Below are 25,250 nucleotides of genomic sequence, written 5' to 3'. Positions count from 1 at the left end.
AGTGAGTCCAGGACAGCCAAGGCTACACAGAGAAACCCTGTTTCAGAAGAAAAAAACAAAAAAAAACACAAAAAACCACCACTACCACCAACAAAAAAACAAAGAGCTCAGAACTAAGCCGATGTTTCTCTCAGCAATGCTTCCACCATGAAGACTTCTGTTTCATTTTCTTGTCTACACATTTATCTTTTTAATAAAATTAACACTGAATGTCTTACATATTCTCTCTGTGTGTTCATATACCATATATACACACGTATGCATACATACATGTATGAATACACATGTTCAAGCCTACACGTACATACATACACATATACATGCACACATACTTGCATATACACACGCACACACCCACACACAATGTAGCTCAGTTGCTAGAGCCTCAGGTTCAATACCCAGTGCCACATAAAACAGAGCAGAGTGGCACAGGTTGTAATCCTAACATTTGGGAGTCACAGGAAAGGAGGATCAGAAGTTCAAAGTCATCGTCAGCTACAAGGAGTTACTGGAAACCAGTCTGAGATGCAGGAGACCATATCTCAGAACAAACCAAAACAATGAAACAAAATTATTGTGCTATTGGCATTTGGCCTGAGAAGAATCTTCTTCAAGGGCTGGGAACGGAGCCAGGCCTTTGCACATGCCAGGCAAGGGCTCTCCCACTGAGTCACAGCCCGTAGAGAGCCTCTCTGTGGCAAGGGTGATGGTGCCACTTACAGTAACACGAGATCAGACGGCCTTACTCAGAGCCGCACAGTCCAGTTCCCGGCCACCGTGAAGGCTAAAACTTTTATGAGGGGAAAGGGAAGGCCTGTGTGTTTGAGGAAGGCTATTCACTATTATGACATATAAGTTCATATTTGGAAAGGAAAAATAATAGCTATTGTTTTTACTCACTTAACGGCAGGAAGTCAAGTCTGACAAAAATCTTGGCTGGAAATGCCCACAAGACACACAGTAAGGAGACTTGGGTTTGAAAACAATAATGAGTGGTGGCACACACCTTTAATTCCAGTACTTGGGAGGCAGAGGCAGGTGGATCTATGTGAGTTTGAGGTCAGTTTGGTCTACAAAAGGAGTCCAGGACAGCCAAGGCTACATAGAGAGGCCCTGTCTCAAAAAGCAAAAAACCCAATCTAACCAAGTATCCCTGACCCATCAGGAGCTTAGTGTCTATCTGAGTGACTAGTGAATAGCTTGGGGGTCCTCATCTGACCAATTGATTAGTTTTTGACCCTCTCATCTATGGAACACTGTTCCCTGGAAACTTTCCCAGACCCTCTCGCATTGTGCTCCTTCCTGCCTGGGGCACCTGCTGTCCTATCGTGGACTGTGCTAGGTCACAGCCATCTCCCTGTCTACCTCCCTGCTAGAGTGTAAACTTGTTTCTACATGTCCTTTCCCTGGCACTGTGCCCGGCATCCATTGCTGGTCCGTGAAAAGTCTGTGGAATGAATAAACGATCTATTGAATCGAAGTGTTTTAAGACCTGATCACTGGCTGCAGAGGGGACAAACATTCCATTGCTCTGGGACACAGATGTCAGTTAAGAAGGCACGAATCGGGCCGGGCATGGTGGCGCACGCCTTTAATCCCAGCACTCGGGAGGCAGAGGGAGGCGGATCGCTGTGAGTTCGAGGCAGCCAGGTCTACAAAGTGAGTCCAGGATGGCCAAGGCTACACAGAGAAACCCTGTCTCAAAAAAAAAAAAAAAAAAAAAAAAAGAAGGCACGAACCATCGGGCATGGTGGCACATGCCTTTAATCCCAGCACTCAGGAGGCAGAGGCAGGTGGATCTCTGTGAGTTCAAGGCCAGCTTGGTCTACAAAGCAAGTCCAGGACAGCCAAGGCTACACAGAGAAACTCTGTCTTGAAAAACCAAACCAAACCAAACCAAATCAAAACCCAAAAAAACCAAGAAGGCAGGAACCAGCTCAGATTTAATTTACTCATCCAATAGTACCTGCCCTCAGTGCCATCAAAGATGCTTTAATTCTTTAAAAACATGCATGTGTGTAAGTGTGTGTGTGTGTATGTGTGTAAGTGTATTGTTCGACTTTGTGTGCCATGGCATGTGAGGAAGTCAGAGGACAATTTACAGGAGTCAGTGTTCTCCTCTTTCTACCATGTAGGCTCTGGGCTAGAACTCAGGCCATCAGTCTTTACAGCAAGTGCCTTTACCCACTTAGTCATGTACCTGGCCCTCAGGAGGCCAGAAAATACTTGGCAGAACAGGGATTAAAAAAAAATAGGTTCGTTTAAAAAAAAAAAAGATTCGTCTATAACCCCAGTACAAGTGCCAGAAGTGAAGGCACACACTTGTACTCCAAATGCTGGGGAGGTCGAGGCAGGAGGATCCCTGGGCTTGCTGGAGAGCCGGTTGAGCATAACACGTGAGCTCTAGGCTACTGAGAGACACTATCATAATAGAGGTGAATGGCATTCCTAAGGTTGGCATCCAGGCTTGTCCTCTGACCAATTCACATGCACAGGAGCCTCTACACACACACACACACACACACACACACACACACACACACACTCAGCAAACAAACTTCCAGCTAGAAAGATGGCTCAGTGGTTAAGAGCACCAGCTGCTCTCCCAAAAGACCCGGGTTCAATTCCCAGCAACCACATGGCAGCTCCCAATCATCTACAACTCTACATTCTAAGTTCTAGTACCTTCTTCTGACCTCTGCAGGTACCAAGCATGCATGAAGTACACAAACATGCTGGCAAAATACTCATGGTGATAAATAAAATAAAGAGATGGGGAAAATGGGAGGGAGGGAGGAATGGGAGGATACAAGGGATGGGATAAGAATTGAGATGTGATATGAATAAATTAATAAAATATATTTTTAAAAGAATTTTAAAAAATAAATCTTCCTGGAAGAACTTTGTGTTGACTCTTGTTGCTGTTTGGAAGCGGCTGCAAGTCTCTGGCAAGGAGGCCATAGCCGGGAGGTAGGTCAGAATGTCCTCAAGGGCCCAGACACTGCTTAGAGGTAGGTCTTCCAGAATTGTCTGAGGAGTTGCTTTGCCTGACCTGGTATTTGCTCAGATGCAGCCAATGCTGGGTTCGGCCAAGGTGGCTGCTGCTTTCTTAACGGTCACCTGGTCCTTAGCTCAGCTCCACCCATGCAAGAGGGCCATTCTTCTCTCAGGTCCAGACTAGGAGCTAGGAGAGGAATGGGACAGACGCAGACACTGGAATCTGCCCCTATGAGTCCCACCTGGTCACAACAATGTCTGAGATCTGGGGACCAAACTCAGCTTGTCAGGCATGGCAGCAAGAGCCTTTGCCCACTGAGCCATCTTGTCAGCCCCGTGATGCTTTTTACTAAGAAGCTGTCCTTTGGAAGCACTCTTTGATTCCTGGAGAAATATGTTGGGGTTCCTAAGGGGAGCCCCTAGAGCAGGCTGCTCTCCATCTCTGGACCAAGAGCTGGAAAGACCGTGCTGGGCCCACACTGCCTGGCAGGATGCTCTGAACTGAAGCTGACTTAGGACAATGATAACTGTTAGAAAGAGAATGTTCCATTTGTGCTCTATTGATGGAGCAGATGTGTGCACACACTCATATATACACCTCCACAGTCACACGCACACACACACACTCACACACACACACATACACAGACATGCACACAGACACAGGTACACAGACACACACACGCACTCACACACGCTTGGAAGAGAAAGGCTGTTTCCAGTTCCACTCTCCTTTATTCTCCTTTGGTCATCTGGACATTCCTTTATTCAGCTTCTACACACTCATGGCATGCAAACACTTTGCTGGACACAGGGCTAAAGGCCCAGAAATAAGTAATCAGTAAAGCATGGACTCAGCAGACATCTCTATACACCATTAGTTAGCCAGTTAAATAATCAAACATTTCTTTTTTTTTTTTTTTTTTTGGTTTTTTTCGAGACAGGGTTTCTCTGTGTAGCCTTGGCCATCCTGGACTCACTTTGTAGACCAGGCTGGCCTCGAACTCACAGCGATCCGCCTGCCTCTGCCTCCCGAGTGCTGGGATTAAAGGCGTGCGCCACCACGCCCGGCTTAATCAAACATTTCTTAAGCACTTTGTGGATACTTAGGCCAGTCAGAGTAAGCACTCATGATGCTTGGGGAATGAATGAATGACTGATTGAAAGAATGAAAGAATGAATGAATGAATGAATGAATGACTATATCTCACACAGGAGAGGCATTGAATGAAGCCCCAGGATGGCTGCCTTCAAGCATCCTTACAGTGGAGAAGGCTCAATATAGCCATCACGGTGGGGCGGATGACAGTCAGTGGGTGGGACCCCAACGTTCTCCTTTGTTTTCTCTGAAAGTAGACAGTTGGGGGTGGGGGTGGGGGGAGAACAGTAGACCCTGGACTTGATTTCAGCTTGGCACCACTCTTCCGATGATCCCAGCATGTCAGTGGGATCAGAGAAATCCATTCTGACAACAGAGACAGAGGGGCCAGAAGACCCTTCATAACAGCAGGACTGGAAGGACCAATTGTGACAACAGGGCCAGAGAGACACATGACAGCAGGGACTGAGGGACCCATCCCAACAGGTCAGAAGGAGCCACCTTCATATGACCACCCAACATGGTGGTCATGCGTGCACAGAGACACACAAAGTCTCTGGGGCATGAGGTACAGTCTTTCTGGGGTGCTTCCAAGCCCTGGAGTGCACTTTGATTACAAAGAAAGCTGGGCCTTCGCTCTGGATTCCCCTGGGAAATCTGTGAGCAAATGCAACTTCCATACTGAACCCCCCTGGTCTGCAGCCTGGGGTGAGTCGGTCTCAGTGCCTCCACCAGACCTCACGTGGCTCTGAGAGGAAGAGTAAGTGTGAGGAGAGGTCCACGGAACGTGCCCGGCAAACTAGGCCACTACTTCTATACTTGTGAGACTAAGGAAGGCCAGCAGCCACACCATCAGAGTAACAGAGCCAAAGCTAACTGAAGAAGTCTTTGAGGGGTACCAGACAAAGGTCATTAGAGTCATCCCTCAACGAGGCACTTTTCCTTATATTTAGAGCAGAAAAAAAGAAATGTAAGTTGTGAAAATTAAGTGGCTTGTCCAACCATGAAGCTGCTAGCCCAGGCTGCGAACTCATATCCTTTTTGTTGTTGCCTTGAGGAAGGCTTTGAACCCACTAAGTAATCCAGGCAAGTCTTGAAAGCCTCCCATCTGTCTGTACCCTAAGCCGCTAGGCATCTCTCTCTTTGGCTTTGGAGGCTTAAACAAGGACCCCTGCCTCTTGCACAGAGGGATGATGGTTAAGCTAATTACAAATCACAGATGCACCTACTTGTCCGGTACTGGATGCCCAGGGCTGCCAGGCAGGCTACCAGGCCTGCTGCCAGAAGCGCCACCAGCACCACCAGTCTCTTCTCCACCGAGGTCCGAGCTGCCCAGCACCTCTGGCCACTCCGGGGGCTTCGGAAGTTCACCTGCAGGGAAGGAGGCAAGGGGGGTGGCGAGACCATGAGCCCAGGGCCCCCCTTCCCCAAAAGGAAGGGGGTCTGCTGCAGACCCACACCCTGGGGAGGCATCCGGCTGTCTCAGGGGTGGTCCGGTTCCCACAGATTCTGCCTTAATCCAGGAAAGGAACCACTGCCCTGGCCAGTAGCTTCGATTTGCTCTCGGACCCCAGAGCTAGCAGCTCAGCTCAGGCAGGCTTGTGTTTGCTCTGACACCCGATACCGGTAGATGGAAAAAAAATCTACAGCTTTCTCAATTCTCCAGTTAGGAGCTCAAAAAAGAACAGGATGTTTGGACTTGAAGGCATTCACAGGGCAGCCAGCTGGGCCTTCCTAAGAGCCCCCTGCATCTACAGAGCCAGAAACAAGCACAGCACGACACAACCACAGATCCTGCTCTCTACAAGTGGGGACACACACAGCCCGTTAAGGCTTTCCAATCCTGTCAGGGTTGCCTTGTAGGACACTTCTCTTTTTACAAACGAGGAAACCCAGGTCCCCGATCACTCATCTCATAACTGAATAGGCAGGACTGAGATTTGCAGCAGATTATCCAGAGCCCACCAGAGGCCAAGAGACATGGGTCTTAGGGGATGGTCGGGGAAGACAAGAGGAGAAATAGCTCCATTCAGGGAGGAAAAATGTGCCAGGGCCTCCATAGTCTGGCTAAACAGGAAAGGAGGCACAATGAGGGGAAGTGGAGGGTGTGGCAGCTCCTTGGGTGCAGGGGGCCGGAGGGGATATGCCTGCACTGGGGACCCTCAGCCCAAGTTCTTCACACCCAAAGTCAGCATGGGGGTAGAGACCGCGGAGGGTCCCTTTTGTTCTAAGAGGTTCTCTGCAAAAGCCAGGAGGGGCACAGGACAGGAAGTGTCTCCAGAAAGTGGGGCCACTCAGTGATGTCACCCTGTACAAACAGCTGGGCAGAAATGGATTCCTTTGCTTTCAACTGCTTTCTGTCAGGAGAGGAGGCAGATAAGGAAGAGATGGGCGGACAGGGAAGGCTTCCTGGAGCAGGTGATATCTGGGTTGGGTATGGACAAATAAAAGAGGAGACGGTCACGGGTGCAAGGCATAGCTCTGAGAAAGAACAGGAAGTCCCTCCAAAGGACTGGAAGAGACGTCACTGCACCTGCCCTTTGGGGGTGGATGAGGAGGAGGGGGCAAGGAGAGGAACAACAGCAGTCCTTAAGGGGTCCCCAGCACACTAGAGGGCCCAGGGATATGCCACTGTCTTACTGAGTTCCCACACAGCTGTGCAGGGGTGCCCCCAGAGCAGGTCAGAAGGCATCCCACAACTGGCACATGAGGGTTGAGATGGGTCACCTTAGGGAAGGGTATCTTGGCCAGCCTTGGGCACACCCTGGGGACTAAAAGAGAAAAAGGAACTTGAGGACTTCTTACGGAAGAAAAACTAGGATCTAAAACTGAGAAAAGGATGCTGAGAATCAGAGACTTCTGTGACTGTCCAGGAGGCATACACCCCATGGTGGTGGCCAGGTTGCAGGGAGACAGAGGGCTATCTGAGGAGATCCTGTCAGCTTTCTTTCTTTTTTCTCCTCCTCCTCTCCCTCCTCCTCCTCCTTCTTTTCAAGACAGGGTCTTTCTGTGTAGCCTTGGCTGTCCTGGACTTGTTTTGTAGACCAACCAGGCTGTCCTCGAACTCACAGCGATTCGCCTGGCTCTACCTCCTGAGTGCTGGGATTAAAGGCATGAGCCACCACGCCCAGCTCATCAGCTTTCTTTTTTTTTTTTTTTAATGTTTATTTATTTATTATTATGCATACAATGTTCTGCCTGCATGTACACCTGTAGGCCAGAAGAGGGCATCAGACTACATTACAAGTGGTTGTAAACTACCATGTGGTTGCTGGGAATTGAACTCAGTACCTTTGGAAGAGCAGGCGGTGCTCTTAACCACTGAGCCATCTCTCCAGCCCCTCGTCAGCTTTCTTAAACAGGAAGAGGTAGAGGTTTCTGTCCAGGGTACTTTCGCCTGTTCAGAGACAACCTGGGACACATGCTCCCGTAGACACAGCGCCCTTTGAACATCAGTTATCTCACTTAAGTGTACCTCAGGTTCTGGTGCTCAGAGAGACTCCCCCCACCCCCACCCCCAAGACTTTGTGCCAGGTGCAGCTTTGCTAGGGACACTGACATCAGTGTCCCTTCAACTGGCTGTCCTTCTGCTCTAAGACTTGTCCCAGCCTTTCTCTTCCACCTTGTGGTCTTTCCTGCCCCAACGGCTGTGGCTCAGTTAACAGAGCAAAGAGGCAGGAGGGCCTTGGTTCCAGAGGCCTCTTTTGCCTGATGGCAATGCTGAGGAGCTGGTGGGACAGACTGTTCAGCTTGGGGGGAGGGTGGAGAAAGCAGGATAACGCCACCTCCTCAGGACACTAAAGTGCTGTGGTGGGGGGAATAAGGAGATGAAAGGTAAAGAGACAGCCTGGAAGTGAGGGGGGAGGACAGAAGGGATGGCTGAGAAAAACAACATGGAAGGAGGAGAGGAAACAAATGGACACCTTAGAAATGTTTGAGAGCTGACTTTTTTTTTTTTTTTTGGTTTTTCGAGACAGGGTTTCTCTGTGTAGCCTTGGCCATCCTGGACTCACTTTGTAGACCAGGCTGGCCTCAAACTCACAGCGATCCGCCTGCCTCTGCCTCCCGAGTGCTGGGATTAAAGGCGTGCGCCACCACGCCCGGCGAGAGCTGACTTTTTTGTGCCTGGCACCCATTTGTTCTGTTTTGTTGATTGGTGGGAGAGTTCCCAAGACCAGGTACTAGCGTGCGTGCCGGAGGATGTGCAGTTCACGGGGGCTTCTGGGGCAGAAGTGAAGGGCACAGAGAGACAAGCCATCTCTCCAGATGGCACAGCTCCTGTCCAGGGGGCCCCACCGCCCCTCAGAGGAAAAAAACAAGCAGGCTGGGACATCATTGTTCCATGTCAAGCTAAGTGTTGAATCCAAACAGATGGCATCCACTGCGAATTAAATTAGAATCAAGTCAGAATTGAATTAAAACATTCTCAGTTCTGAGTAAGAACTGCAAACGGGCTTTGAAAATAGGACCGTTGACTTTGTCATGTTTGTTGCTTGACTTTCATTTGCTGGGCCAGGCACTTCTGAGGTTCTGGACAGGCTTTGCCTCAGGGCAGAGGGAATTCGGAGCAGCTCCTGGGGGCAAGTGTTACCTGGAAGCTCTGGGCTAGGAGCAGGAGAGGCTGGGCAAATTCCAGTGTGGTGGATGGGTCTGGGTGATATCAGGGTACCACTCTACCTTTTTTCCCTGAGCCCTGCCCTGCCCCCAATACATATGCCCTGGAGAGGACCCCATGAGATGAGGTTGACCACAAGGAAGTATGTGATCTCATGCTTTCTTTCAGAAAGGAGGTCATGCCGATTTTAGGGACCCAGGCTGCGGCCACTTGGAAGGCAGAAGGATTAGTGCCAAGGAGCCCAGTCCATCTTGAGAGGTGACTGGGAAGTGGCTTTTGGCCAAGGCACAGAGATGATACCCCAAAGATGGACTTAAAGTCGCTGTGGACTCTCAGCCCGCTGGCAGGCTCAGCGCCCTATTCAACACTGTGAGGTAGAAACAGAGAGCAGGAGAGACAGGGATGCCCTCCAAATAGAGGCGGGGGGGGGGGGGGGGGGGGGGGCCAAGAAGAGGGGTGGAGCTAGAGACAGCAGCAGACCGGGAGAGAGAAAGCAGAGGTGTCCAGCCCTGCTGTTCCCAGGGTTTGCAACGCACAGGGAAACAAAGCCCATTATAAGTGGGGATAAATATTCGGTTACAGAAGTGAACGCCTGGCTCACCTAGGCTTACAGCAAGAACAAGTTCTGCAGGTGAAGAAGAGTGCTTGCCCCAGGGCCCAGGAGAAGAGCCAGGGGTGGGAACCAGGCTAAACAAGCTTTCAGAGTCTAAGGGCCCCCAGCAACCTGGCTTCATGGAGCAGCAAACAGGAGTTGTCTGCCAAAGCTCTCTCGGGGAGCCTAGAGGCCCAGCATCATGCCGGCTCTCTGCCTCAAACTCAGCCTTTCAGAGCAGGCAGACCGTGACAGCTCAGCCTCGCAGGGGGGGCCCCTGTCTCCGTGGGGGTGTCATTTTAGGGAAGTTCCTTCCAGTAACTTTTCCATGAGGTAGACTTCCGACTGAGGATACTGAGGTCAGCCCTGAGCAGTAAATACTATGCTGCCTTTGCAACTCTGTCAAAGTCCCACCTGGCACCTGCCCTTCCACACCTAATCTTAAAGAGGATGGTGACAGCTTAACAGTCCCTCCTGTGGGACTCCAGAAGGACAGACCTCTAAGAGAAATCACAGTCTTAGGAGACATTTTTCTTCCCAGGAGGAATAGCCAGTTCTCCAGCACAGGGGGTGGGGGACGGGAGGGAAGGTGGGTAACCTTACCAGGTGTGAGTGGCTGCTTCAGAGTCTAGAACCCACTGGCCAAGAGTCCTACACTATAACTGGGGGATGGAGCTGAAGGTCCCTCCCGACAAGGAAGAAGTTGTTTGAAAGTCCTAAGTGGGTCTGTCCTTCAAATCACTCTCCAAAGACAGCCCTGTGCAGGGAGTGGGAAGGTGTGGGTGGGAGATTTTTGTACCTCAGCTTTCCTTTTGCCTAATCTCCAACCTTCCTGCCCCCCCCCCCCCCAGAAGTAACTGGATGTGTTTCAAAGGTTTTAGTAGACAGCTGTGGCTAGGCTTCCCATGCTAGCTCAGGTATAACCTCAGCCATCTTCCTTCAAGCTACTGCAATCGGGTGTGTGTGTGTGTGTGTGTGTGTGTGTGTGTGTGTGTGTCTGTCTGTATCTGAGTATGTGTGTGTGTGTGTCTCTCTCTGTCTGGTCTGTCTGTTCCCCCTGCCCCTCTCTCTCTGCACATGCACATAAGTGAGAGACAAGGTACCAGGCAACCGGCATTTATGAAGCAGAGCTCTGGAAGGAAAATGCTGTTATTTTCCGGGGCACCCCTGAGGTATCAGGTGCAGTGAGCTTCTGTGACACCTAAGTCCATTTTCAGAGCACCAGATGCAACTTTTGTTTTTTAAATCATTATTGCCGATCTGAATCTTTGCAGAGGCTCTAAGAGGTGGGCAACAATAATGATGCGTCTTGTAAAGAAAGCTCTGTGCTCCTGACACACGGACAACTGTGTATATTGGTTGGGGGCAGGGAGAGGGCATGTAGCTCAGCAAACACGGGGCCCTGGGTTTGGTCCCCAGCACTGCACACACCTGGGTGTGGAAGCCTGAAGTCCCGGTGGGTGGAAGGCAGAAGCGGAAGAAGCTGAACTTCAAGGCCATTCTTGGCTACACAGTAAGCTCACAGCCTGTCTAAGCTACACGAGAGCCTGTCTCAAAAAACCAACAACAGGGCTGGGGAGATGGCTCAGCGGTTAAGAGCACTGGCTGTTCTTCCAGAGGACCCGGGTTCAATTCCCAGCACCCACATGGCAGCTCACAACTGTCTAGAATTCCGGTTCTAGGGGATCCAACACCCTCACACCTGTGCACATAAATGAAATTAAATAAATAATTTTTAAAAACCAACAACAATAAACCTGGTGGTGGTGGTGCACACCTTTAATTGGCATTGTCTGGGGGAAGTCATGGAGGCTCCCAGCAAGACTTGCAGGGCACCTACAGAAAATGTCCCCAAATTCTCAGCAACCTTCCCAAATTTTCTGCACGGAAATCAGAAAATATACCTAGACAGGCAATTTGCTGTGGGGACACCAAGACACCAAGAGGCTCACCCCGCACAACAAGGATGCATTGTTCCCTTCCTGTGTGCCAGCTTCAGCACCTGTGATATGGCTACCTGCCCCTACCTCATGGGTCACACAACAGTAATCCTAGCAGCGGCACAGATCACTCCATTTCTTCTTACACCCTATCTCATGGATAAGGGCTGACAGAGACTCTACAGCTTGCCCAAAGTCTCCAGTCAGAATTCACACCTGGGTCTTTTGCTTCAGAGAGAGAAAGAGAGAGAGAGAGTTTCCTGTGCTCTCGGGCAATCTTGCTAGGCTGAATGTGCTGCTGATAGGAAAAGGCTATATACACCCAGAGGGGACTACGGCTATGACAGCGCATTGTTTTCTTGTGAATTCAGAGATGCTTTACACGCTGATGCATTTAGAACCTTCTATGAAAAATGAGACTAAAAGAGACTGCCGATGAGACTTGGACCTGTGCAGGGCAAGGGCTGAAGACTCCACAGTGAAAGAGACCCCAGACAGGCTGGGTTTGGCTGTCCTGTTCCAATTTCTAGCACGCAGATGGTTCCTGAAGTTAGCCATCAGCCCCCTCAGAGACTCTACTTTCTCATATACAAGTAGAAGGGTAACCCTAATGCTTAGAGGAAGGTTGAGTGGGGTGCTGCAGTTGAGGGGCCAAATCCCAGTGAGTGGCAGCACTGGGGAGAAGGGCCTAAGAGTCCCTGGATTTACATCACTAACCAGAGGAGCTCAATAAAGGCCATTTCCGGTTGTTAAGCTTGGAATTCCAGCGTCTTACACCTGTAGCTGCCAGGAGCTGGGCCTGGCAGACTGAGGTTCCCCTCCTTCTGTGCACCACCTTGAGATAAGTTTTGATTAGGTGTCCTTCACAAGGTACCCAAGAGTTTTCTCTGTCCTTCCCTTGGCCAACACAGCAGACATCCTTCTCTTGGTCCTGCCTCTCTCCGGGACTGTTTCTCAGGAGCCGGATCCCAGATCCCAGCTTACCCAAGCAAGTCCAAACCCTGCCTGTGTTCTGAAAGCTCTGCCCCAGGCAGAGGAGAAGAGAAAGCCTGGCCCCCTACAAGGCACCGGCAAGCCAGGGAGGTCAAGTCTCTGTGGGATTCCCACAGGGGCAGGCCCTGGAAGGAAGGAACCGGGCTTCCGGTGTAGGCTGGCAAAGCTCAGGTAGGGAGGACAGAAGGCCACCCCCAAGCCCTGTTAATGGAGGTAGTTAGAGAAGAGGTAAGAAGGGGTAGTCCTTCACAGACAGGGCTCCAAGGAGGCGGAGCCGCCATGCCAAAGCTGGGACAGCTTTAGACTACTGGTGCTGGGTCCAGGTCTGTGTAACCCCAGTACTACCCCCAGCACCACCCCAGCCTCTTCTGGGAAAAGTTCTGTACTTCAACTCTGTATCTGAGGGATGGGTGGGACTGCAGGTGGGATGGAAGGCAGCTTCAGAGCCCAGGAATGGGTCCTCGGAGCACAGCTGCACAGGAAGGGGTCCTCTGGGGGCCTAGAGCTGCAGGGTACACAATCCATCTCTTTCCCCTCTAGACTGGAGGCGGGGTGGGTAGGAGGATAAGGCCAGACTGCGCATGCCCGAGCAGCACAGGTCAGTGTTCTTACCTGTAGGCCATTGGGGTACACGTCGCCCTCAGAGAGTGAGTCCACCAGATCCTCTTCGTCCAGCGTGGCCCGCTTGTAGGTTGACATCTGCAATGCCAAGTGCAGTACAGACTCCCTCAGCGTCTCCATAGTCCAAATGGGGAAGCCGGCCCTGGCGCGCCGCCCCGCCCCGGCCACCCGAGATCAGCCCACGAATGGACGGCCCTCCCCGCACGCCACGCCCGCCTCACCCCCAGAGCAGACAACACGGCTGACAACCACACGCTGTTCCGCATGCTGTACCCCACGGACGGGACTCTCAGTCTGGGTCGGGTCCCCTGGTGTTTCCACTAGCGGGCTGCCGGGGGCGTGGCCCCGCTGGGAGGTGGGCGTGGCCTGCTGGGCACATGCCCCTCTTGGGCCTTCCGCGAGAGTTGGGGTGGGGTGTGGAGATCTCTTTCTTCTCGTGCCCTGCTCCAGACTAGCTGGCAGGATAGAGTCTCAGAGAAGCTTCATTCATTATGAAGAGCGGAGACCAAGAGTCAAGGTCAGCAAAGCCTAGCCCAATAAAGACAGATTCCTTCGCCATCAGCCCTTAGATAAGACACGGGGGTCTTCCATCGAGCTAGAAGGCTAGCGGGAAAAGGTGGAGCCAGGAATCCCCCCCACATCTCGGTTCCTTTTCCCTCTAATTCGGAAGTTTTAAAGCCAGGGTGCTGAATGAAGTTCACACAATTCTAAGAAGTCCCCTGACACGATGGAAACTGCTGAGTAAATCTGACGTCTGCCACCCACCCTCAAAGGAAGTGGCCCTTCCATACAAGTTTAGAATCCTTAGCCGGTAAAGGTGCTGGTAGTCAAGTCCAACCATTTGAGAATCATCTCCAGGATCCACATGATGCAAAGAGAGAACCAAGGCCCACAAGCTGTTCTTTGTCCTTTATACGTGTGTCACAGCCCATACACTCACAGACATGCACACACCAAAAAAAAAAAAAAAAAGTAAGAGTTCTCACAAAAAAGAGGAGGAGCATGGTGGTGCCTTTAATCCCAGCACCTGGGAGGCAGAGGCATGCAGATCTCTGAGTTCAAGGCCAGGCTGGTCTATATATCAAAACCCTAATTTAAAAAAAAAAAGGGGGGGCGGATCATTGTTTTAGGCAGGGCTGGGCTGGGCTGGACATGTGGCTCAGTGGTAGCTCACTCCCTCACTTTTATCCCCAATATAGCAAAAATAAGTAAAACCTCACCGCTTTGGAGTAGATCCAAAGTCGAATGTTAATTAAAATTCTAAAAATACTTTTCAAGAACACAGGAAGGTGAAGTCCCTTCTCAGGAGAACAAGATCTTTCTTAAAATGTCTCCTCCCTCAATAGGGACCTCTCCTGTGACCCAGGCTGGACAGGTGGTCTCTGACAGGGATGGAGAAGCAGGCATCCTCTTTCCCACCTCAGGACCCCAAAGGTCCAATCTAGTGTCTCAAAAGGTACCCCACTTCTAATAAGTCACTCAAACACTTTCAGCTATCTAAAGAATGATTTCTATTCTCTTTTTTAGGCCTTAAAAAATGTGTATAAGTGTTTTTCCTGTCTGTCTGTCCATATGACCATCTGTCTCTCTGACCACACAGTGCCTGGTGCCAGTGGCAGACACAGTAGGGGATTGGATCTCCTGGAACTGGCGTTATGGATGGTTGTGAGCCACCATGTGGATGCTGGGAACTGAACCTAGATCATCCAGAAGAGTAGCCAGTGTTCTTAACCACTGAGCCACCCCTCCATTTCTGTTCAGTCCCAACTTGGCTCTCACTGTTGGGCAGATGACACAAGTGAACAAGACTGGAGGGGCGAGGTGTCTGTCCAAGGTAGGGGGCGGAGCCAGTAAGGAAGGCGGCTCCTAGGAGTTTCCAGGCTTTATGGGCCAGCAAGATGACTCAACTGGTAAAAGTGCTTGCTGTCAAATCTGACCACTTGCATTCATCTCCAGGATGCTCCCTCTGACGGCCCACTCGACAGCCTGAGTTATCCAGCCATTATAAATGAAAATCTCATCACACTACATTTGCTTCAGAGTCTTCTGTGTTCTCCGGCCTTTTGCCAGGCTCAGGGCTGCCTGACACAGACCCTCCCCTTCAACTACCAACCACCAAGGCCCCAGATCTCTACCCTGGCTTTTTTGATCAGATCTGCAGATACCTAAGTTGCTTGCTCTCAGCCAAGTCCTTTGCAGGCACTGCTCCCTCCAACTGGAACGTTCTTTTCTAATCTTTGCTCCTCCCACAGGCAGCTCCAGACTCTCAGATTAAATGCCACCGGCTTAAACGTTCAAATCAACCCCCCCCCCAAGAAGCTCCCTGAAATCTCTTACAGCCGCCCTCTTACTTCCTTATAGTACCTACTGTGTCCATTGGGTTTGTTTTGCTTTGGGAGATAGAGTCTTATTATGTAGCCCAGGCGAGCCTTGAACTCACAACCCTCCCACCTCCATCTCCCAATGCCTGGGGTGGCAGGTGTGTCTCCACATACACCCACCGGCACCCAGTTAATAATGTTGCTGCTGTTTTTAGGTGTTTATTGTTTGACACTCTTCCCCCCACAGCCCAGAATCATGAACATTCCACAGCACCAAGCATGGAGTAGGTGTTCAACAGCAGTTCTTAAGTGGCGAGGGGTTAAAGTGCCTTCAAATTCTCATGAAAGCTACAGCTCCTAATAAAATGTCTACGGGAACATAGAAACACGTCCAAGGGACACAGGTCCTGGGGGAGGGGGTGGGAAGCAAGGTGTGTGTGGGGGAGAGGTATCTCTTTTTAAAGATTTATTTACTGGGGGAGGGGGTCGCTGCAGAGACGAACTCGTGGTTAAGAGCACTGGCTGCTCTTGCAGAAGATCCAGGTTTGGTTCCCAGCACCCACATGGCAGTCACAAACATCTGTAACCCCAGTTCCAGAGGATTAGATGTCCTCTTTTGGCCTCAACGGGCACTGCACACATGTGCACTTAACATATGTACTTGTAGGCAATATTAAAAAAGATTTGTTGGGGCTGGAGGGATGGCTCAGAGGTTAAGAGCACTGTCTGCTCTTCCAGAGGTCCTGAGTTCAAATCCCAGCAACCACATGGTGGCTCACAGCCATCTATACTGAGATCTGGTGCCCTCTTCTGGTGTACATGAAGGCAAAACACTGTATATATGATAAATAAATAAATCTTTAAAAAAAATTTGTTGCTGGGCATAGTGAAGCATGTCTTTCATCCCAACACTCGGGAAGCAGAGGCAGGCAGATCTCTGAGTTCGAGGCCAGCCTGGTCTACAAAGTGAGTTCCAGGACAGCTAGAGCTACACTTTGTCTTGGGGGAAAAAGATTTTTTAAAATTCTTGTTTCGGGCTAGAGAGATGGCTCAGAGGTTAAGGGCACTAACTGCTCCTCCAGAGGTCCTGAGTTCAATTCCCAGCAACCACATGGTGGCTCACAACCATCTATAATGTGGTCTGATGCCCTCTTCTGGCCTGCAGGTATATGTACAGCCAGAACACTGTATACATAATAATAAATAAATATTTTTTAAATTCTTATTTCATGTATATAGTGTTTTGCTTACATGTATGCATATATACCATATGTATAACTGGTGCCCATGGAGGCCAGAAGAGAACATTGGATCCTCAGTGGGTGCTGGGAACTGAACCATTTCTCCAACCCCACCTCAAGGGTGGGGGGGGAAACCATAGTCTTGAAACTTCTGCCCCCCCCCCCTCTCTCCCTGGGTGGAGGAGGAGTTGCTTTTACCTCATTCCTGGATAAAACATCTACGAGTTTTCTAAAACAAGACATCTGGCTGCATTGACAGGTGCCAATGGCCAGAGGAAAGAGTTTTGGTTCCCCTAATTAACACCTCCCCTGGGACCTAGGAGGGCCAGAGAAGTAAGGGGTTCCTGTTCCCTATCTGCCCCCCTCTCAGCCCGGTATCCTTTCCCTTTAGTGGGATTCCTTGGCCCCTCTTATGCAGAATAAAACTAAAGCAATGGGCGGTAGCTTGCAGGCAGGTTAAACAATGGCTCCTCCTACTTCCAGTTCATTTCAGAGACCTCCCCTTCTGGGAAACCTCCTGACTGCTGACAGTATTCCCCACCCCATCCCCTCCCCATCCCCTCCCCATGATACGCCCCTCCAGTCCCCTCCCCATGCTACCTCCCTAGAGCAGGCATCTCTTCAGATGGGAGTGGGCTGAAGACAACTGGTGTCTTCCCTCAAGGGCCAAGTCTGGGGCTAGAGCCTCCAGATGTTTGAGCAGAGGTGCAAATGGGTGGGTGGGCAACCACACCCCATCCATCCCACCACAGCTGTTAAGTGGCTAGATGACATAGGCGGCCCGGGTGCCTCTCAAGAGAAATAAGCATTGCAAAAAGGTTTTTTTTTTTCCAGCCCACAAAAGCCCTGCCCCATTCCTGCAACGCTAACTGGGGCCTGAAGTGAAACTGCACCTACCTCAGATGTGCTGAGCTTCTCAGCCACCTCTGCTCAGGGGGAGAACTTTATGGCTGAGTGGGTGACACTCCAGCAATGGCTGTCCTCTCTCTGGACCTGTCAGGTACGCCACAGATGAAGGGTCCCCACAGGCACCTGGGACAGCCCAGCAGGTGTGTCTTCCATAGACAGAGGAAGGGGAGGTGGTGACCAGACCCCACACCTACTGGGTGTCACTTAAGACTGTCTCTCTTGTCTCAGAGCATGTCACCCCTTTCAGGCAACATCCTTATGTCCCCTTATCAAACAGATGATGACTGAGGGTTAGGGAGGATTCACTCCTCCAGTGCCCTGGCTGGACCCTGAGGTAGCTAGGATATAAGCTTTTCTACCTAGCTGCAAGCCCACCCATATTGGCATCATTGGAAGCCAGGCTACACAAGTAAAGTGAGGACCAGAGTCAGGTCACAAGCCTGGGTCCTGGATACCAGGGCCTGTGGTCTTTGTGGAAGGCAGGACTACTTCGGGTGGGGACCTCATGGAGTCTGAATGCCCCAGGAAGACTAGCCCTGTGCTGGTGGAATGGCCAGGGCTTGTTTTAATGGCCTCCTCTGTGGTTATATGGGTGCCACACCCTGCCCTTGAGCTTCCGAAAAGCAGAACTGCTGCTTTGTGGGGACACCTTCCCGCCCCCACCCCCGCCACCCCGCTGAAAAATCTGGGCTGCATCTGGGTTTAAGCTCACAAAGGGGGGCTTGGCTGAGATCAAGAATGGTAAAGTCGGAATTGCTGCTCCCTGTGGAATGTGGATCCCAGATCTCTGGTACCCAGCTGTCCAGGGAAAGCGATGAGAACCAGATGAGAATGGTGCCAAATCTAAAAACCCACTTTGTGGTGGCCATCATGGGTCTGGGATGAGCACTAGCAAGACACAAAGCTGCTTAGGAGTTTCTGATGACAAAGGCCCATGGCTTGGTGGTACCCAGGAATCCCATGGGCCCTAAAAGCTTTAGTCACTCACATGGCTCATGTGGTTGGTTTGCCCAAGGCAGGGGATCTGCAGGGAATCTTGGGAGTGTGTCAGAGGCGACAAAGAGAGTGGAGTTTTGCGCCTGGGCCGGGAGGCCACACCCTGAGCTGTTTTCACATTCTGTTTCTAAGTCTCCATTGCTTCGGGGGCCACCCTTGTGGCCAAGTGCCCATCGTTTGTTTCTGCCAGCAACAGGCTGGGATCTGTGGGATGCTACGTGGCACCCGGTACACACTCACTCCACAGGCATGGAGTTGGGAGTCTGCCAAAGCTCTCACTTCAAACCTCAGGCGGCTGCCCCATTCTGCCACTTCCCAGCTGTGTGACCTTGGTCAAGAGGCCCCATTTCTATGCTTCAGTTGTACCATTTGGAAAAGTGGGTAACTAACAGGGCGCCCCCCTCACAGGAGTGTTGTGACACACAAATGAGTTATTAGAGATAAGTGCCTAGGTGCAAGGTCCATAGCAAGTGACTGCGTTATTCGTATTGCTATCATATAGTCGTGTGTGTGTGTGTGTGTGTGTGTGTGTGTGTGTGTGTGCACGCGCGCGCACATGTGTACAGACACATACTCTGTCTTAAACAAAACAAAACAATAAATGTAACTGGCCAAGGCTAGCAATATAGCTCAGTGGTACAGTATGTGCTTTGCATTCCCAAGGCCTTGGGTTTGAGCCCAAGCTCAGCATATCATCACCACCACCATCATCACCATCATCATCCATCCCCAAGTTGCTGACTCTGACAGCACCCAGATCCAAGGTTCTTTTATGACTTTATCTTATCCATGTCTACAATCACCTTGTGGGACCAGCCCTGGGACACCCATTTCACAGGTTTGGAGATTAAGGCCAGCTGGTTAACACAACTAAGAGTTGACCTCAGGGTTTCCTCCTCTTCTTGATGCGTCTTCCCTCATTCCTTTTTTTCCTGTGGCTCCTCCTCAGGGCCCAGTTCTTATGCCAGGCTCTTTGGAGGCCACAGGCTACTCCATCTGAGCTGTGGGAATAGAGGGCTAGCACTGGGTAGGTGGGGAAAGAGACTCAGCTTTGGGCTACCAAAGGCTCTCATGGCACAGGCTTAAGCAGGGAACGGAGACACTGGACATAAAGTGGAAGCTGGGGGAGGTCTAAAGCCAAGGTTTAGGGGACCACCGAGGTTAGAATACGCAGAGGAGGTCAGGTTTTTGACTGGTTCCTTTGAGACTCACGGCAGCCATGCCTGGGAGTGGGTCACAATGGTCCGTGTACAGTATGGTGGAAACATTACACATCTTGGCCCATCTTGACTTGTGTACCTAAACCCAGAAGGCCCTGAGGACCGCTGCTGCCAGCTGCTTTGGTGCCTATGCCTGGCTGGCCACCTCCCCTTCTTTCCTAACGCATGGGCGACCCAATGCATTTCCCCTTCCTCCTACCAGGTAGCCCCCATCAGTCACCTCTGACCTCCAGTCACGGCCCCAGTGGCTCAGCTCCCTCAGGAAGCCTTCCTTTATTAGCCTCCTACTTCCTAGATCTCCCTATGGCTTGTCTCCCACTGAACTCTGGGTAGAAAAATATAAATTAAGTAGCCAGGTGTGGTAGTGCAAACCTTTAATCACAGCACTCGGGAGGCAGAGGCAGGTGGATTGCTGTGAGTTCAAGGCCAGCCTGGTCTACAAAGTGAGTCCAGGACAGCCAAGGCTACACAGAGAAACCCTGTCTCAAAAAACAAACAAACAAACCACCACCACCAACAAAAACCGAAACAAAAAAAACCCTCAAAATAAATTAAAAAAAAAAAAAAAAATATATATATATATATATATATAAAATTAAGTGACAAGGTCCTGCTAACAGACAGACTTCAAGGGCTATAGAATGAAAACTGCCAGCTGGCACCTTGACCTTTCCTCCACCCCAGGATCAGACCCTTGGGATTTCTCGCAGCCCCTCCCCCATGCACACTAGAACCATTGCAAAACACAAAGTCAGGTTCCCTAAAGCATAGGTTCCTGCTCCGGAGCCTTTGCATGCTCACGACCCTCAGATTTATTTCTTCTTTCTTCCTTCCTTTCTTTCTTTCTTTTTTTTTTTTTTTTTTTTTGTTGTTGTTGTTTTTGTTTGTTTTTTGAGACAGGGTTTCTCTGTGTAGCCTTGGCTGTCCTGGACTCACTTTGTAGACCAGGCTGGCCTCAAACTCACAGCAATCCGCCTGCCTCTGCTTCCCGAGTGCTGGAATTAAAGGCATGCACCACCACGCCCAGCTCGACCCTTAGATTTCTTTACCAGCTAACTCCTCAGCTCAGATATCTTCCTCCACGCAGCCTTTCAGGACTTCACCAGGACCCTTCCCCCCTCTCCTCTCCAACTGGCCCTCAGCTTCTCATTGTAAACACAGCCTGGCATCTCAGTTCCTTCCTGTACTTCGGGGTTTCCCTAGCTCACAGGGATGGGAGGAGTCCCCAGCACACGGGTCTTTATGTGTGGTGGGCTGGTGCCTAGGCAGGGAAGTGGCACTCAGTCACTGGCCCCCTTGCATGTGGCGGGCTGTGAAAGAGCCAGCTCTTCAGGAGGCAAAGAGGAGGACCCGCAGGTATAATTATAAGGACCGCAGAGGGGTGCTCACACACACCCAGCAGCCACACATCTGGAGAACCAGAGTCTGAGTTCCATCACTGGGGGTTCCAACCCACGGCAGACAGACAAGAGCAGCCCCCACCTCCTGCCTTCCCCCCTCGCACCTGTTTGGTCCTGTCCATCTCTGGCATCACCTTCCAGATCTTCTCAGAGCACTGTGTACGAGGCTGACCAGCAAGTTGGCCCTGAGGAATCTGGAGCCACCAACAGACAACCTGCACCTTGGTGCTCCAGGCACCCTTGTGAGGGACAATCAGGCTGGGTAGGTCCACAGCTGAGGAGGAAGCCAACGGCGCCGGAACAATTTGCTGATCTAATCACATAAAACTTAGGACAAAGCCAATCTGCCTGGTTTAATGATATTTATAACGTGACTGACCTGCTCAATAATTAGGTTCACCCAGGAAACAGCTTGTGGAAGTGGTGGTAATTACTATTTGTGCTACCCTGGTGGGCAGGCCACGGCTAGGAAGAGGAGGAAACAGATGGGCCAGGAAGCTTTGGCACACCCCTGATTTGTGAACCCCAAGACAACCAACTCATATGGACGATCCTGGCCAGCCCCACTGAGGTCTAAGGTGGGCGTGATGAGTTCTTCTCAAGGCTGAGGAAGAAGCTCAGAGAGGCCTATACCCTTGTCCAAGGTCACACAGCCAGTGAGTGACAGCCAGGGTTCAGAGACGGTTGGTTCTTCTTTCCACGGGCAGCAGGATGACTAGGGTGAGGGCAGGGGGACAGGAGGGTGACATGACAGATCTGACATCAACTTGCCCTTTAACAACACAAACAGAGGTGCTGGAGTGGCTGAGGGCATAGCTCAGTTGATGTATTTAAGACCCACGAAGCTGTGGTTCCACACCTAGAGCCATATATACACGGGGTATGGCGGTATACACCTAGGATTCCTGCACCCAGGAAGAGACAAGAAGTTCAGACGTTCAAGGCCATCCGTGGCTCCACAATTAGTCTAGAGGCCGGAGAATACCTAAGACTCTATCTCAAAGAAAATGTAAAAGAAGCTGGGCGGTGGTGACAGCACTCAGGAGGCAGAGGCAGGTGGATAGCTGTGGGTTCGTGCCAGCCTGGTCTACAAAGGGAGTCCAGGATAGCCAAGGCTACACAGAGAAACCCTGTCTAAAAAAAACAACAACAACAAAAAAAACCAAAGACCACTGGAGTGAGAGTTGGGATGGCAGTCCAGCTGAGCACGCCCTGGCCTTGCTCCCGGGACACAGAAGGTTGCCCTGCCAGTGATCCTTATCCTCCGCCTCTCCAGGTAGCAGGCTTGTCTGGACACATCCCCAGGAAGTCTGGGTGCCCAGCCCTTAGCACCCCTGAGGCAGCAGCACATCCTCGCCCTGTCTGATTCCACCCTCGCCTTCCTGGGCTGGGCCCCACTTCATACCTCCCACAACTCCTCATCTACCAGGCTCCCACCCTTCTCGCTTTACCTCACTGACATTCCAGCACTATTAAAGTTAGGGTCCCCATCACCTGCCTGCTAACAAAGCACCCACACATGAAACTGGTCCATGCCAGGACAGTCTCAGTGGGCAGGGATCAGGCCTGACCAGAGAAATAGCACCTCATAGGCTGGTGAAGCTGCCCCTCAGGTGGCATCACCATGCAAAGAACCATCATCTTCCTTGAACCCTGGAGGAGTATGGGTAATAAGGTTAGGAACCAAGTCCCTAGAACCAGCTGGGTTTAAATCACTGTTCATCCTGGGGCTCAGTCTACAGCCTAGGGCCAGGAACTCAATCCCTGGCCGTGGCTCAGCTTGCTCAACTCTGAGATGGATTTATTAAAAATCATTACAAGGATTAAGGGAGTTCACAGGACAAGAACCTGAGACAAAGGAAGGGCTAGAGCAAATATCAGCTGTTCCTGTCACTGCCGGCTACAGGCTCACACTCCCACTGCCAGCCGGTCAAATCTGGCCCTCAGATGTGTCAAAGTTTTAAAAATACAGCATGGTAGGGAGTTTACATGAAAATCAATATGTTTTAATTTCCCTTCCTTTGTAAAAACAAGCAAACAAAAACCCAAAACGCACGCATGCTGCTAGGTCCATGTTCTCACATTGCTGGAACGTAGATGCCCTACCAGTGACAGGCCACAGGTCCCCAGAGCATCACTGCCCAGCCTCACTCCTCCTGGCAACGTCCTCTCTGAGGCCCAGGCTTGGTGGTTCCTTTTCGCCATGCTGGCGCCAAGACCAGCAACAAGGAGAAAAGATGCCTCCTGCTAGGAGCCTCCTCGGTCAAATGTGGGGAAAAGATTCATGCAAAGCTTGAAGCCAGGCCAGCTCCTCAGTGGTTGACAGATGTCTGCAAAATGGTGGCCTCAGAAGGCAGAATTCCTAGAATGGAGCAAGACTGGGAAATGGGGACATTTTGGAAGTGTCCCCGTCTTGGCTTCACTGTGATTCTTTTGACATATGTGTTTCTCAAAGCACATCCAGCTGTCACCTGTGTGCTCTAGTCTACCCAAGTGACACCTCCACAGAAATGACACAGAAATAGAAGTATGGTGGGAGGGACTCAAGGTGGAAACCGGGCCTGACTCCTTTCAATGAGAGTTTACAGACGTGCACGGCTGCTATTCAAAGGAACCGTTCAGACCCACGGTGTCCGGAACAGAGGCCACTAGCCGCGTGTGGCAGCTTAAGTGTACTAAACTGGGGCTGGGGATGCAACCTAGTCAAGTTGGTCACGTGGCTTGTCTGCGCTCCAGGAAGCCACACATATCAACCCCAGCACCACATAACCTGGGGGACAAAGGGCGCACTCAGAAAGGAGAGGAAGGAGAATCATCCTCAACAATGTAGTGAGTTCATGGCCAGCCTGCTATGAGACCCAGTCTAAAATTTTTTCCACTCCTTTTTTTTTTTTGGTTTTTCAAGATAGCGTTTTCTCATGTGTAGCCGTGGATGTCCTGGAATTTGCTCTGTAGGCTAGGCTGGCCTCAAACTCATAGAGATCCGCCTGCCTCTGCCTCCCCAGTGCCGGGATTAAAGACGTGCACCACCACACCCGGCTTTTTTTTTTTTAATTTTAAAAAAGGTATATTTTACTTTTATATATGTGTACACCTGTGTGTCTGCTCACAATCATGGGCGTGACATGGAAATCAGAAGGCATTAGATCCTCTGGAGTTACAGGCAGTTAGTTGTGAGCTGCCTTTATTAGACCTGGGGGTAAAGCCACTTCTGGCCCTCACCACTGGGGGGGGGGGCGTTCAGCAGACTATGTCCCTCAGGCCTCAATGACCTCTGTCTGGGGGTAACATTATACCTCCCCCCGCCTCTTAAGGCTGGGCACATTCACTCATGTTTCTAGGGCGCACAGAGCACCAGGGGCCTGGAAGGGCTTGTAGGAGGACCGCTGTGTCAGCATCCACCCCAAAGTTCTAGAGCAGGGGGGCCTAGGAGCACCGTGAGGGCCAGCGGGGACATTTCTATTTGTGAGGGTTTGGAAAACGAGTGGGTGGAAAAGATAGCAGAGGCTGGATTCGATGCTGCGGGCCTGGGAGGAAACTGCTGAGCACAGGGGAAAACTCCCACTTGGCCCCCATGCAGGGTGGCTGGAATAGGATCTGGGAACAGCCCAAACAGCAACAGATACTGCTGTGGTCACACTGGGGCAACAGGGAGCTGCGTCCATCTTTAGAGAAGTTCCTCTGCCTGGAGGGGTTTGGACCCCCTTCGGGACAGGTAGAAACAGGCTCACCATATAGGCTGCTGGGAATAGAGTCGGCAGGGCTCACAGCTTATAGTCGGACAGATCTGTCTTCCCAACTCCACCCAAACCTCCTCATAACATCTTCGAAGCCCCAAGATGCTGGTATTCATCTGCTCGCTCGCTCATTCATTCATTCATGTAACTTACACCTGCATCCCAGGAAATGAATGTCCGACTGAGAATATATCATCAAACAAGACAGAGTCCTCACTCTCAGTAATGAAAATTGTGGTGTGGGAGAGAAATAAACAATTTGGCTGAAATCATCTCATCAAACAGATATTCATTCAGTGCTTGCTGTATTCCAGCCAAACACTATATGCTAGCTACTTTATTTTATTTTATTTTTTATGCCAGCTGCTTTAAATGTTTCTCTTATTTAATCCTCATAAAAGTAGTGATGGGTACTGTTACCTGTTTTCTTTGGTAGATGAGGAAACTGAGGCACAGAGGGCTGGGTCATCCCGCTGGGTGGGGTTTGGGATCTAAACCCAGGTGAGCTGACTCCAGTTTGAGTTCCTAAACTAACCCGTGTCCTGCCACTTCTCAGAACCTCAGTCTCT

At 50.8% G+C, this 25,250-nt stretch overlaps 1 protein-coding gene across 1 annotated transcript in view; it reads right to left on the bottom strand.

Annotated features, from left to right (window-relative positions):
* The window catches only part of Ece1 (endothelin converting enzyme 1), a 59,330-nt gene extending 46,121 nt beyond the window's left edge, over positions 1–13,209 (bottom strand). Inside the window, exons 1-3 of the mRNA XM_051171490.1 lie at positions 13,079–13,209; positions 12,849–12,935; positions 5,326–5,467 (exon numbers count right to left, since the gene is read on the bottom strand). Coding sequence (XP_051027447.1) covers positions 5,326–5,467; positions 12,849–12,935; positions 13,079–13,123 — 274 coding nt within the window. The 5' untranslated portion in view covers positions 13,124–13,209. The remainder of the gene's footprint in view (positions 1–5,325; positions 5,468–12,848; positions 12,936–13,078) is intronic.
* Between the last annotated feature and the right edge of the window lie 12,041 nt (positions 13,210–25,250).

This window comes from Acomys russatus, chromosome 29 (assembly GCF_903995435.1).
Source record: "Acomys russatus chromosome 29, mAcoRus1.1, whole genome shotgun sequence".
Classification (NCBI taxonomy): domain Eukaryota; kingdom Metazoa; phylum Chordata; class Mammalia; order Rodentia; family Muridae; genus Acomys; species Acomys russatus.
This window is presented reverse-complemented; position numbering and strand designations above follow the sequence as displayed.